Source organism: Chaetura pelagica, unplaced genomic scaffold (assembly GCF_000747805.2).
Source record: "Chaetura pelagica isolate M959 unplaced genomic scaffold, ChaPel_1.0 scaffold383, whole genome shotgun sequence".
In the NCBI taxonomy this organism is placed as follows: domain Eukaryota; kingdom Metazoa; phylum Chordata; class Aves; order Apodiformes; family Apodidae; genus Chaetura; species Chaetura pelagica.
Window position 1 is genome coordinate 667,157 of NW_009952804.1, and position 14,968 is coordinate 682,124.

At 39.9% G+C, this 14,968-nt stretch overlaps 1 protein-coding gene across 1 annotated transcript in view; it reads left to right on the forward strand.

The window, feature by feature from the left end:
* Positions 1–2,022: 2,022 nt before the first annotated feature.
* Positions 2,023–14,968, forward strand: part of PPP2R2A (protein phosphatase 2, regulatory subunit B, alpha) — a 35,772-nt gene continuing 22,826 nt past the window's right edge. The window contains exons 1-2 of the mRNA XM_009995006.1: positions 2,023–2,059; positions 2,713–2,787. Of these exons, the coding sequence (XP_009993308.1) occupies positions 2,023–2,059; positions 2,713–2,787 (112 nt within the window). The remainder of the gene's footprint in view (positions 2,060–2,712; positions 2,788–14,968) is intronic.

The window sequence follows — 14,968 nt, forward strand, 5'->3', positions numbered from 1 at the left end:
GCCCCCCCCCCCCCCCCCTCCTTCCTTCTTCCCCTTCCGTGTCGGGAGGAGGGGGGGGGGACAAAAAAAGGCACGAAATAAGCAGGGTGGAGGGGCTTCGGTGGGGGAAGCGCTGTGTTTTGAAGTTGGGTGGGCAGGAGGCTCCCAGACAGGGTGGGTCTGCCCCTTTTTTTTCCCCCCCCCCTATTTTTTTTTTTTTTTCCCCACTCCCCCTGCAGGGCTTTAGAATTGGTGTTTGTGCCTGTGTGTTGCATTTATTTCTTAGGTGGAGTTGGTGAGGACTGTGCAGGGCAGCGCTGCTGTGCACGGAGAAGGTGTTGAGGGTGCAGACGTGCTTGTGTCTGGAGTGCAATTGCACCCTTCTGTGGGGCGCAGCTTTTAAGCACCTGCAAATGAGAGTTAAGATTTGGTACAGGGTGTAATTAAATATTACAGGTTTTGCTGTGTTTTCTTTCTCATTCCTTCTTGTGCTTGCTTCCCATTTTGCATTCTGAAGTGCTCTTGCTAGGCTAGAAGTGTGCATGCATAAGGCATCTCCTTCCTTCTTACTTTTCCTTGTGATTCCTTCATTTGGAAATACATTCATCTCCCTCCTCTTGTCTCTTCAGTGCTTTGCATTTGGAGGAGCAAGCATGGGAGGCTTTGCCTTTTCCCCCTACACATACGCCCATGATCCACCCTCCTCTTTTTGTTTTAGTCAGGAGGAAAAAAAAAGTGCCAAGTTGGTTCAAGTAAATGGTATGAAAAACAGAATTTTAGCCTTCAGTAGAAAGAGCAGTGATTTTTTACAAGTTGTCCCCTTAAAATGCTACCATGGTGCCAGCTGCTGTATGACAAATGAAGAGGCTGGAGAGAGGAAAGAAAATGGGTCGTGCAAATTTTGGGGAATGGCAAGAGGTTCTTGTGGCAAACCTTTCTTTCCAATGTATGTGCAAAAAGCATTCTGACATCTCTGGTATAGATGAGTGCTTATAACTTGCCTTTCTCATTCCTTCTTGTGCTTGCTTCCCATTTTGCATTCTGAAGTGCTCTTGCTAGGCTAGAAGTGTGCATGCATAAGGCATCTCCTTCCTTCTTACTTTTCCTTGTGATTCCTTCATTTGGAAATACATTCATCTCCCTCCTCTTGTCTCTTCAGTGCTTTGCATTTGGAGGAGCAAGCATGGGAGGCTTTGCCTTTTCCCCCTACACATACGCCCATGATCCACCCTCCTCTTTTTGTTTTAGTCAGGAGGAAAAAAAAAGTGCCAAGTTGGTTCAAGTAAATGGTATGAAAAACAGAATTTTAGCCTTCAGTAGAAAGAGCAGTGATTTTTTACAAGTTGTCCCCTTAAAATGCTACCATGGTGCCAGCTGCTGTATGACAAATGAAGAGGCTGGAGAGAGGAAAGAAAATGGGTCGTGCAAATTTTGGGGAATGGCAAGAGGTTCTTGTGGCAAACCTTTCTTTCCAATGTATGTGCAAAAAGCATTCTGACATCTCTGGTATAGATGAGTGCTTATAACTTGCCTGCACCTTGCCAGGCCATATATCTGGCATGTCTGCAATCCTTCAAAACAGAAATGAAGGCAAGCAAATACTGCAAACTGAGCTCTGATTGTATTCCAGCACTTCTCTTGGTATTCTGAGACACTTGGTCGGTTTTGGAAGGATTATTTAGGGGTTTCTCAATTCCTTGTCAATGACTCCTCCTCCCTCCCTCCTTTAACTTCGTGTAGAAGAGGGTAGAAGTCCCTTCTGTATTCTTTGTTATCCCAGTGGCCACAGCAGACCTCTGGATTAATGTGTACATGCCATCTGTTGCTCAGCCTGCTTGAATTGTGTTGAGCAAAAGTTCCGTTTTGACAGTGGCTTTAAAAAAAAAAAAAAAAGGGAGGCAAGCCCATTTCGGTCTCTTCCTGTATGGACTCAGCCCTGCAGTGATTTGCTCGGAATGAAATGCAAAAGAAATGGGTGGTGATTTTTTTTGTGTGTTTTGGTGGCAGGGTTCAAATGAATCACTGCCTTCCGCCGAGGCAGTAATGTTCCTCAAGTTTTCTCTTCGATCCGTTTTCTATGGTAGTAGAACTTGTTAACATCAGATTGCTTGTTTGCTTTTCTGCTGGGATTTGCTGCTTTTTCTTTTCCCTTTTTTTTTTATTTTTAAGGCTGATAGTTGCTTTCATTACTTCTGCGAAGAGACTCTTAAGATTGTGGTAAAATTATTTTTCTTGGGTATGTAGGTTCAGGTTTTTGTGAAAGAAGCAGATGGAGAACGTGCTTGGTTTATATTGCAAGAAGGAAGTCTTCAAAAAATGTGGAGTTTGTTCTGATAGTGTCTTGAGTTGCGTGTGTTTGTAGAGGGCTCTGACTTCTAAAGTAGGAAGAAGCTTGGCGTGAAGTGAGATGTCGATGGGCTCTTGTTTTAGACGCGCAGTTGAAGTTGGAACTAGGGATGATCCCGAAGCCAGCAGGGGTTTGGCGATAGCGGCTCTTATCGCTGTTACTGACACCGGTTCTGACAACCGTGGCATTAAACGCTGGCGAACCACTAATGGCAAAAACAGTGTCTGTAAAGGAAGAAGGTGGGGAGGGGCGAGCCCTGCTTGTGCCGACAGCCCTGCTGAGGAAGTAGGCGTGTGCAGGGCTGGCTGGAATCTTCAGTTGGGAACTATTGTGGGCTCTTTGTGTTGCTGCAGGGGTCTCATTTTTTTATTTATTTTGTTTTTCAGGAGCTGGAGGAGGAAATGACATTCAGTGGTGTTTTTCTCAGGTGAAAGGCGCTGTAGATGATGATGTAGCAGAAGGTAAGAGTAATTTTTTTTTTTTTAGTGAATGTTTTCTGACTTTAGATACTCCTTATGTAGGGAGATACGAATCCAATCCCACTTCTGAATATCTCAGTGTTGCTGTAAGTACCTTGAGCAAAGCAAATAAACACTTAATGTGCCTTCAGATACCCAGATTGAGGAGTAAACTATGGTTTGAGAGTACTGTTCAGCACACTTTTAAGGAGGGCTGAATTCAGGCTCCTTAAATATTTTGCTGGAATTGTTTTCCAAGACTGTTAAGATTTTCCTGTCGCTCAGCTTTTGATTTGTGTTTTTTCCTAATCTGCAAAATGGGGAATGTGATACTTGCATTCCACAGAGAGGTGTTGTGAGAATTAATTAATGTTGGTACTCTTTGAAGATCTAAGTACTAGATAAAGATCAAGTAATTTTCCCAATCTCTCCAGCTTCTGTTTACCAGCAGAGGAAGAAATCTGAATATTTGTGTATGGTTATGTACTGAGGGAAGAGGAGTTTTGTGTTGGAAATGATACTAGGAATTGCCTGAAAGTTTTGGAAGCTGGCAATGACAAATATCACTTACACTAAGATGGCTTCCTCTGGTTGTGGCTGCAGACATGTACTTTTAATTATCTTTTCCTTGGATTGAGAATCATCAGAAGAATCACACCTTCTCTCTGCTGCTCAGTTGCTGAGCTAGAGAGGAAAATTTCTTCTGCAATCTTTTTGGAGGAAAGTTTCACTTACTTCTACATTTCTTTGGCCATAAAGTTCTGTTTGCACAACACAGCCTGTAAGATCATGAGTTAATTTTTTTTTTTCATCTGCAGGCAGTTGGCCTTGTCACTTATGTAATTCTTAGAGGTTTTTTTTCTTTTTTTACACCTCTGGAGTGCTCTGGCTTACAAGTGAGATTAATGTTGTATTTAGAAAAGCAGTAACTACAGTTCCATTATTTTCTCATTTGACTGTGATTCAAAGCAACTTCCAAAGGCCAAAAAAATCAGTGTAAATATGACTTGGTATTTATTAGCTGCAGCCTGTGGCAAATGATGCACTTTGAAAGATTCCTGTCATTTACAAGCTTAAAGATGAGTTTTGAAAACAAGAAAGCTGGAGCAGTCTTTAAGTTAAATTTTAAATTCTTCAGGAAGTGCATTTTAAAGCTTGATCTCAAAACTGCTGGTAAATGTAGTATAACTATTTTTCCCTGGCAGACTTTTTAAGTTCTGTAACCTTTTAATTACATATCAAACTAAATCCTTTGTAAAATACAAATACTGAAGAACTTGTGGTTGTGTGGCAGGTGCTTGCAAATAATTATTCATTAAAATAGACATGTTGACTTGCATGTAAGAGTAATGAACTCTCCACATATATCTGTATGTATGGTAATGTGGCTTTTACAAGGATGTGGGAATGCAGAAGTCAGGAAATAGTCTGTCCTTAACTTCCTTAGCTGCTCTGAGGTGTTGTACATCATATTGTGAAAGATCCTGACAGGTTAGCAGCTGTACCAGGTATTGCTGGAGTCAGTGGGTGGAGTTCAGGGAAACCTTCACTGTCAGGGAATTCACTAGCTTCAGTTTCAGCAAGTCAGTCAGGATAGTTTAAAAAAAATTGTAAGAATGTTCATTTTTGCTTGTATGGAAGATGTAGCCTTCTGATTTGTGGCCCAAAGAGCAAAGGGAAGTTTGGTTTCATTGTCAGCTATGGCTGAGGTGAGTTTTAAGGGGGCAACCCCGGAGCCTCAGAGTCCTGCAAGACATCCTAAAATGTAAATGCCAAGATCCTGGAGTCAGGTCCCAGGATTGGTGTTCTCCTTGGTTGTAATGAATTTGTTGATCTGGATTTACCTCTTCTTCCTCCATGTCCAGTTCCCACAGTTGCTGGAATTGTTACAGCCAGCTGTCTGATTAAAGTGCAAGTTTAGCTTCCATGCCATCCTTGGAGTTTGTTATGCTTCATAAAGCCTCCCTGTGATGCTGTTGGAAGGGTTGATTCTGTATCAGGCTGGTTACAGTTTTCTTTTTAGTAGCTGTACTTCTGGCTTGAAGGTTTGCTTTAATGAAATGGAGCCTTGTGTGGTTCTTGCAAAAACTGAAACAGTGTGCTTCTGGTCCTCCTTCAGAATACCCAAGGACAAGTTGACTGTGGCTCTAAATCTAGTCTGAGGGACCTTTTTTCTCTCCCTGCCTTTCTGTCTGCTTTCTGGTGGCAGGCACCATGGTGAAAGCTAAAGAAAATCTTGCTGTCTGAAACTTAAATGAGTGTTTAACCACCGTGCTCTGCAAGCTAACAAGTTTGGACTCTAATCATGTCTGTGACTGAGGACAGTGCCAGTGTGTGTGCTGTAGCACCTGGGGTGTGGATTTGTCTTTTGAATGGCTTTAGAGCTCAGATTTTGGAAACTTAACTGTTGTGGAATGCTGAAACTTCACTGAAAACAAAGTGAGGAAAAGAAACTTGAAAGAAATGGGAGGTTTCACTTTCTGTGTTCTTCCTGTCTGTAATACAATGTTGCAATATTTATATTGGAAAGTAAGCATAAACTAAACTAATAGAACTGTTAACTAAGAAAACTGCATCCATTTAATTGTGTTAATCAGTAGAATGCAAAACCAGTGGTGTCTCTACTCACTGCCTATAAAACAGGCCAAGGTAGAATAACATTAATACAATAATAGTGGCAGAAATTTAAAAAAAATCTTGCTAAGAATGGTAGTACTGTGTAAAGCTCATCCAGTGTGTTTGAGGTCAAATCTGGCCTCATAACTTTCCCCTAGCATGTGTGGCTGTCTGTTACAAAGTCAGTATTTGGTGGCTTTGGCTGAAACAGGAACTAATAAAAACAGGCCAAGGTAGAATAACATTAATGTGTGATAAATGGATGTGACAGTGTTTCTTTTGGGGCTAATGAGGGTGGAAGGGAAGGAAGGGGCAAGACTGTTACTAAAGCTTGAGGGAAGGAGATGGCAGTGAGTTTATATCCAGGCCCTGCCTCTGGCATTCTGCTTTTCCAACTCGAGAAATACAGATGTGTGAGGAGCACAGCTTCTCTTCTCCTGGCACGTATGGAATTTATCCTTGGTTGTAAGCTGTGGCCTGGCCCTATCAGATCTCGATGTTTAGCACAGAAGTCAGCTTATAAATCAAAATCTGAGCGTCAGCTTCATTATAATTTGGGTTTTTAATTTTAACTGATTGCAAAAGTTTCCCTTTTTGTTTAGCAGTCTGGCATAAGGATGAGGGTGCTTTAGCTTGTGCTGCCTCTGTTTCTGAAATAGCTGATTCTTTGCTCAACAGTTTTCTGCCTTTCTTAATTTTATCTTGCTGGAGCCCAATCCCACCACATGTGTTCAACTCATTCTATGTACTATGGAGAATCTGGAGCCAGGACATTAGATTAGGCAGGACTTCTCTGGTGAAGAACAGAGAGTCATTCTCCTCTAAGTTCAATAATCAGGTTATCAAAAGCATCTGTAGTATTTGGGGTTTTTTTGTTTTGTGCAATCACTGTTGCAGTGCAAGTAAGACTTAACTGTCCAGAGATCCTAGAGAGCAGACATTACCAACTCGGGATCCTTATAAAAAAGGATTACAAAGGTTTTCTGCAGTAATGTCATTTTTTGGGGACTTGTTTTTACTCTTCTGCTGTTCTCCAAGATGTAGAACAATGGCAACTCCAAGAATTGTGAGTTTAAACAGTCTCTGAAAACAAGACAACTTGCTTAATGGAATGAGTTTGTACTTCAGAACACATTAAGTCAAATTTGTTTAATTACTTGGCAGAAGGAAAAAGAGTCAAGCTGCTGTATCTAGATGTTCTTTCAAGTGTAATCCAAAGATACGTAAAAGCCTGATAGTCTGGGTCCAAGGCTGGAAGCCAGGAACTTAAGTCCTAAGCTTTAACTCTTGGTGATTACTGATCATGTTTTACAAGTGGTTTAACTATTCTGTCTCTGAATTTTCTCTGAAAGATGGACTGGAATATTTGCTGTGGGTGCTGGTTACTGAGTTAAGTTTAAAGTCTGATGCTTTAACTAATTTGTGATGTTTTGTTAATAATCCATGAGTTGTTTCATGTTTCCTCTTTTATAGCCAAAATATTGCTGTAGTCTGTTCAAGTTGTGCAGATGATGAACAGAGGAAATCTTAACATTTTTACTCATAGCCAGCTCGTATGTGTGGTCAGAGATGCAAACAAGAGTTGAACTTTCTCTTGTTGGGAATGCTTTCTGTACTTGATTCTAGGTATAGCTTTCAAGTATAGTTTCATGTTTATTTTTGGCAGACTTCAAAATTGCAGAGCAGCTATGGGAACGGTTGCTGCTTTAGTAGTGGTAGTTTGTCTTCAATGCACAAAAATAGTAATCTCAGAGTAAGAAAAATTGAAGCCAGGAAAGAAGACTGCTGTAAAAAGCAGTTTACCAACATCTGGAGTTCACCATCTTCTCTTGTCTCACCAGAAAGCTTTCTCTTTGTCAAGTAACATGTATCTGTAATACTGGATTAGAGCTGCAGCGAGTTGGTCAGCTCTGTCCTACCAGGCTGTTATTCCTGGTTCTGTAGGTGTCCTAATAATTGACGATCCTCTAGGGGCCTACACCTTGTAGATAGAGGGATGTTGCTGGGATCAGGTGGGAAGATGGGCTTCTACTGAGCTGTGTTTGTGGGCAGGAGAAGAAGAGGAACAATTGCATTGTTATGGAAGTGACTGATTGGCTTTTGTAATGGGAAGTGATGGAATAGGAGGGGAGGGAGAATTCTCAGGTAAAAGTAACAAGGGTGTGAGAGGTTGTGGTTCTAATGCTGAAGAAAGGTTGGGATGCAGGTGTGGGAGGAAATTTACTTAGTGTTTCTGAGGGCTGTGATTATGTTCTGTGTGCTCATAAGGTAAGAAGGAACAAGCACTAGTAATAGGTTTGCTTTTTAAGGAGTAGTTTGAAATAAACTGTAGATTACTAATAAGACCCATGGTTATAGTCCTGTTCTGTATTCTTAAGTCTGCTTTTGTATTTTATCTTGAGCTGTTTGTAAAACGACTGTATCTGGAGAAATAGGCTACTGTGTTCTAGGAGCTGGTGATCTAGATTGACTGAAGTGTGCATTCAAAGGGGGAAGTCCCCCAAAACAAAGGGCATTTAGCAAACAGCTAAATAGTAAGTGGTTGTTTAGCTCCATAGAAGTTACTCAGTACTCTCTTTTGACATGGTTTGGTAGCTTGGGCACTTCAGCTTGACAGCCACACTGCTGACTAGTATTCTTCTGCAACTTCTGCCATGTTTTTATATTTTGTGACTTTTTTTGCTTAAATTAAAAATTAATTGGAAAAAGGAGTGGGTTTTTTTGTGTTGCAAATACAGCAGTTAAAGTGATAAAGCCATCAGATTCCAACAGTACAAATGAATGCCACTTGGCTCGTAGTGGCAATCCTGGTGGATTACAACTCCTGATGGGCTTTGTGAACCTTCATAGCTTTTAATTGTAAAGGTGCTACTGTGAAACCCTAGAAATGGGTTTCTGTGGGAGCTATAGCTTCATAGAATGTGTTTTGGGAGAACTAAAATGAAGAACGAAACTCCCAGTGGATGCTGAGGTAAGAGTTAAGAGCTGGGTGTTCCTAGCTATACTGTCAGCTTTTTTTTTTCTGTTCCCTTCTGACTTGCCTATTTAGGCCATGGCTACATGTTTGGCAGCATTTCTGCTTAAAGAGGCACTCCTTCCCACTTTGCTGGCACAAGTGTTCATGTAATAGTACAATGAACTTGTCTGGGAAGCTGATCTAGCTGAAAAATACTTAAAAATGTGGTTTTGACTGGATTATTTTTCAGCTGAATTGATGCCTATTTAGGCCATGGCTACATGTTTGGCAGCATTTCTGCTTAAAGAGGCACTCCTTCCCACTTTGCTGGCACAAGTGTTCATGTAATAGTACAATGAACTTGTCTGGGAAGCTGATCTAGCTGAAAAATACTTAAAAATGTGGTTTTGACTGGATTATTTTTCAGCTGAATTGAACCCTGATCTGGTTCTCAGTGCTCTGTGTGTGCTTGTGCCAGCACGGTGTGGAGAATGATCAAGTGGCTCAAAGGAATGCAAGGAGGGTTGGTCCCTTTATAGGACTTGATACACAGTCAACACAAGACCCTGATCTCTAGATGCTGTGCTACTATAAATGGCAAAATCGGTTGAAAAAAAATACTTCAGAGGTTCTTTGTTGTTAAAGAAAACATACTTTGAACATACGCTGTATGAAGGCCAGCAACAAAATAGATCTAATTCTGATAGCCTGAAGAGACTGAAGAACACTGGCCCAATAAAATAGCTGAAGCTTTGGTGTGGTGCACCAGTACTTGACAGACATCCTGCATCACTAGTGATCTTTCAGTTTTAAAGGTCCAAGTCTGTGCTGCTTTTGAAAACAAAAGGACCTGTAGATGTTCTCTGGTTTAGATTGCAGTCAGTCAGCTCCCTGAACTTGGGGCTTTGTGGACTGCAAACACCAGAGGTGTAAAGAAGGGGTGATGAAAACAAGCGCCTGAGGGCAGGTGGGGAATGCAGAACTACTTCATTCGGTAGCAGCAGGGACTTAAATTGGGATAAGCCATTAGAGAAACTTCTGTGCAGTGTGGCAGTTCTGGATTTTTTCAAAATTAGGTATCACATAAGCATGAGCAAACAGTGTCATTTATCACTATGTTGTAAATACTTTTTGACATTTTTCAGCAGCAAAACTACTACATGTGGAATAGGTTTTCTTTAGTGTCCACATAAGCAGTGTGTGGAAATGAGATGTCTTTAGTGCTGTTAGCAAAAAGAGCTGTGTTGATATCAGTACAGTTTAGTTTCTTGGAACATGTTGTAGAAAAGAATACCGCTTAATTGGGAGAGGGATTACTTGCTGATTGCTTTACTGTAAAGCCCTTTAAAGATAATCTGACAAATGATAATCTTCTCTTACTGTGTCTTATCACTCTTACAATGATTTGAAAAATTGATCCCTTGTTTGGGGTGTTGACTTCACCTAAAGTGATGTTATTGTCTTGCATTTAGATGCTGTAGCATTAGACCTCGTTTGTTTCAGATGTTCGTTGTGTGCATACAATTAAGGCTGCCATTTGTTCTTTCCTCTTCAGGAAACTGTGCTCCTGGAGTGATTTCATTGGTGTAAGATTATTTTATAACTGCCTTAAGGGTGTTTTCTAGACTTTTTTTTGTATTTTCAATGCTTGTAATATGCAGGACCATAATTGTCTACAGTTTTTTAGTATGGAGTGAAAAGTTTTACAAAGTAAGTCAGTGTTGAATAAATGTGAAACTGAGGTTTACCCTCTCAAAGAAGCGATTGAAATGAAAATGATTGAAATGAATAAAAAGTCCTGGTATAGGCAGGCACTTATGTTGTGAATGTGAATGGAGACAACAGTTTCCATGGTTCTATGAAAATAAAAGGAGATAAATATGGGAAGCATGATACTTGAACCAAACCAATTTAGAGTAATCTCTTTTAAGAAGCAATGGTAGGTCTGTAGTTAAAATATCTACATATAGACAGTTTTCTAGATTTTAAACTTGAGTGGAATATGTATTTATAGCTTTCTTATATTACTTTATCACTCTAGGCTTTTAAAGCACACGATAGCTAAATGCTACTGTTATAGGGTTAGAATGGAAGCAAGGTGGAAATGAAAGGGACATTTTCATTCTTTTGTCCTGTTACATGAGCCTTTGAAAATGGGGGAAGCCTAAAAAGGTCATGTGTTAAGAGCTAATGTATTAATACTTTGTGGCGTGTACTTTTAATGATTATCTACAGCAGGATTTCCTTTATGGAATATACTGCTGCTTACTTTCTGGCTCTCCAGATATGACTGCTTTAGGACTCTACTCTGGGCAGCAGGTAGTGTTACATGATGGTGGTCTTGCCTTGTTCTTTTCCATGACTGGGAAGTTTTAGGTTGTTAAATTTACCTTTAAAATGAAGATGCTTGCTAACAAGGCATCAGGTAGGGTGTTGCAGTTGTGAGTTGGTAATAATACTGAAGCTAATGATTTGAGGCTTCTGTGCATGACTAATTTGGTTACAGAAACCAAAGTGGCTGCAAGCTTCTCTCTTCTAACTTAGGCTTTTGTTGAGCACTGGAGGAGAAATTACTAATTTGGCCAGCCATTCCCTATAAAAATGTATTTTCCTCCTAGCAATCCACAAGTGATAGCACCATTAAGAAAAGCAGTGTATTTAGGTCACATGTTAAAGCCCTTAGGCAGTTATTCTTGCATCTAATTTTGGAAGAAAATTTTAGGGTCAGGAAAAGAGGGTTTAAGAGTTCTTTTGTAAGAAGGGTTGATTTCCCAGGTATACAGAATGCATTTTATCTGGAAACGTTTCTCTTTGCATTTTTGGCTGCAGTTCTTAAATTAGTGATTCTCTATGAATAATGTGGTCTCCAAACAAACACAGTTGGTACTCTGTTTTTGAGAAGTTGAGAAAAGATAATTGCATTTATTCAGGAACAGTTAAGGTAATTGCAACTTCAAACTGTAACTACGTATTTAAAACTTGGAATAATTTCTAGTGTGTTTTTGTCTGTTATATGTTAGTAGCTGTATTTTCCTTTTTCACTGATGAATATAAAGAGTATTATTGCAGGGACCATTCTTTCATTCTGAAAAGCAGTCATTCCAGCTGGCCTTTCTCCTGCTAGTAGATGGTTAGAAGATGATTTGTAGAAATTCTGACCTCTCTGTGTTTGTGAGTAATGCTTGTATTTGGAGTCTAAAGGGCTTGGTTTTTTGGAGGCACTTTAACATATTAAGTAAATTGGCCCAGCAGATGAGTTATGTACTGAAATAAATCTGTTGCTTCAACTCTAATGATTCTCAAAGAGACTTGCTTGAGAGTTCCTGGACTTTTTTCCTATTGAATTACATAACAGACCCCTAACTTGTCAGGTACTGTTCTTGGTGCACTGTGTAAGGATTCCTTTATAGAAATATTGGGAGTTAATTAAAAAAAATGCCTTGGATTATCTTTTAATAATTGCCGTATTCAGCTTGTTTTGGAGTGAAGTGTGGCCTTGGTATAGAAGGAGGATTTAGAATTCAAATTGCATCCTGACTTGCCTGTAGGTTCACTGTCACTATGAGTAGCTGCTGCTTCTGGATGAGTTGGTCCTTTCTTGTACCTTCACCAGTTACTGCTGTTTGCTGACCTGCAGAGTGACCTCTTTGGGAAACTGACCTGAGTGAAAATTCCATGTCTTGGATTACTTGTAATCAGATTGATTTTTATCCTGAGTTAGTTGCCCCAGACTGATGTGTCAAATTGTCACAAATGTTTGTGGTGGAATAGGCAGCAGTGCAGCTACAGGAATGGGACAAGTGATGTGAAAGGTGAATGGATGGATTGCTTCTCTTGGACACAGGATAATGATATTAAGGTAACATGTGAAACTGGAATTGTGAACAACTTGCTCAGCCTCTTCTTCAGCCTTTTTGTACTTAAGAGTTGATCTGAGCTTGCTCCTACGCTGTCTTTGATATGGGAAAACTCTGCTTTCAGTGAATTGAGATCCATGTTGGAAGACACCGTCTAAAAGATCAATATGAACAAAGAAAAATGGAAATTGAAACCCACAAACTTGTTCATTATATAGTTTAGCAGTAAGAAAATGGCACTGTTTTATGAAGGCAATAGGGAAGTGCTCACAAGCTCTTTGAGTGGAATGTGGAACTGGCAGGGAGGGCGCTTTTTTTGACCAAAATTTAAAACTTTCTGTATAGGCCTTCTCAGTCTGTTTTCACAGCTTCATGCTTTTTTCCTTTTTTTCCTTAGCTGAAGTTTACTATCTTTCTTTCTGTTTACAAGAAATATTCTGGATCTTTCATTTTACTCCAGACCCTTTTGGAAGCGATGGGGGCTGGTAACATACCAATTCTATTCTGGAGCTGAACGTGTGTTGTGCTTAACCCAGCCATTTTGTCTCTGACAATATTTAGATGCCTCAGAGGAACGTGCAGGAGGAAGACAGCATTTAAAAGAAACCAAACCACTCTGAGATTCTGCATATCAGATTGTTGGCTCCCTGGAGCTTGTGGATTATTTTCCTTGGTTTGACTTGGAGAAGGTCATACCAAACCTGGGAGTAACAGACATCTGCTAGTTTTTGTAGTATTCTCATCTTTCTGCTGTTTCTGAAGATCAGGAAAGTATGTTCTAAATTCTCATTTACAACTGTGCTACTAGGTCATCTCTGTCCCGTTGCTCAGTGTTGGTGCACAAGAGTTATTAAGTGTGTGTGTGTGTTAAGAAAATGGCATAACCAAGTGATTGCATCCTGTGTAGGAGCACTTCTTCTTGCTGGTTGCTGTAATTTTGAAGTTTGTGAGAACACAGTGTACACAGACCTCTTTGGTCTTGTAAGCTTGGTTATGTAGATGGTGAAGCTCATCATGTGTATGTTGAAATTAATTTTCCAGAAGTTTTACAATTATGTGACACTGAACTGGAAGTTGTTGGTACCTTCCAATTCCTGAGCTTTCTATCCAGTCTCTCTGGACGTAGGCTCAGAGCTGTTACTACTCTCTTTACCAAGTTTAAAGTTCAGATTTAAATTTAATTATCCTGATGGGCAGGGTAAGTGGCAAAAAGGAAGACTAGAAATGGAGATAACTGAAAGGAATCATCCTGAGCCGTTTCACTGGAAGGTCACTAAGCCATTTTAGCCCCTTCATGTTTCATTTTCCCTGTCTGTAAGATGAGTGTGCCTGTTCCCCAAAATGAAGTTTCAAAACTTTTAAAAGTTATTGCAAGGAACTTTGGGATCCTAGCAGGACAGTAATACTGCTAAATACTCCTTATCTTGTTTTCTGCTGTTACACAGTTCTTCCAAAATTCAAAGAGAAGCTTATAATCTAGAAATGAAGAAGTTAAGAGATAAAATAATTAACTTCAAAATAAACGTCAGTGTTTTTAAGATGTGTTATAAGCACCTGCTTTGGAAGAGTTGTCAAGATTTTTTGATCCATTTTGCATCTTTTATAGAAGTGAGTGTTAAGTCCTGAAGTCCATGCCAGAAACTAGTGTTGGCCTCTGTTTAATCAAATATTCTTTTTAAGAAGCTGAAGCATGTATGCTTAGGCCAGAATAGAAACACAGGAAAACACTTGCCAAGTGGGGGGAAAAAAGAGGCAATTGGTAAAGGGAAGACCACTTTTTCAAGTTCCAAGTGCCACTAGAAGACACATTAAGTATGAAAATTAACCAATAAAGGAGTGGATGCCTACAGTGAGTGAAGTAATCAGAATTTTTTTGTTCCATGGTCACTTAATAGTCAGAACTGTGTATTCATCTCTGCTGGAAACTTCAGTTGTACTTGTGACCTTCACAGGCGCTGTGCTCTCCAGCAGGCTGCCTGAAATTCATCTAGTGAGTGAGTCTAGCCTCCCTTCCCCTATGGTAGGCAAGAGTGATTTTTGCTTTCATTTTCCTTCCTTAGAAGGAGGCACTTGACACCTTGTCTGAGGTACAATGGTCTCTTGCATTCTATACATGAAGATTAAAAGCCTTAGAAGATTTTGCCCTTAGCTTTTACACCTGAAACACTTTATTTGACCAAAGCTTTTATGAGACGAGTCTGAAACAGCATGATCGTTTCTACTAGTTTTTTATATCTACAAGAGAAATGCACACCAAGTCACAGAATTAGAGTAGCTTATTTAGAAAGGCATTGCCAAACTATGATAATTTTAAAAAATACTGCTACTAATTTTTAACTTACAGTGTATGTCTTGGAATGGCATCAGCAAAAAAAGAAAATCAATATATTCCAGTGCTCTTAGTCTGTAGCATTCACAGTAAGAAGAAAGGCATTGCCTGAAGGCCTCTGTTATGTACATGCAAAACAATAGCTCAGTATGTTATTTCCAAATATATTGTTATTTGCAAACAGAAAACTAACCACTGGCTTTTCTGTGCTGTGCAGCCTATTGAAATTCTGGCTGTGATTCCAGCAGAGATTTTTCCATAAATAGCTCTGTACTACTTCAGAACACAAACAAGGCCCTAAAAAGATCTAAAGTAAGGTCTTCTGAGGGGACTATTCAACCTGTTTTACTGGTGTGTACTTTGGGGTAGATACTGTGGTGGATGTGAGGAATGTTTCTGTAGGTTGAGTGGGGGGGATGTCAGCAG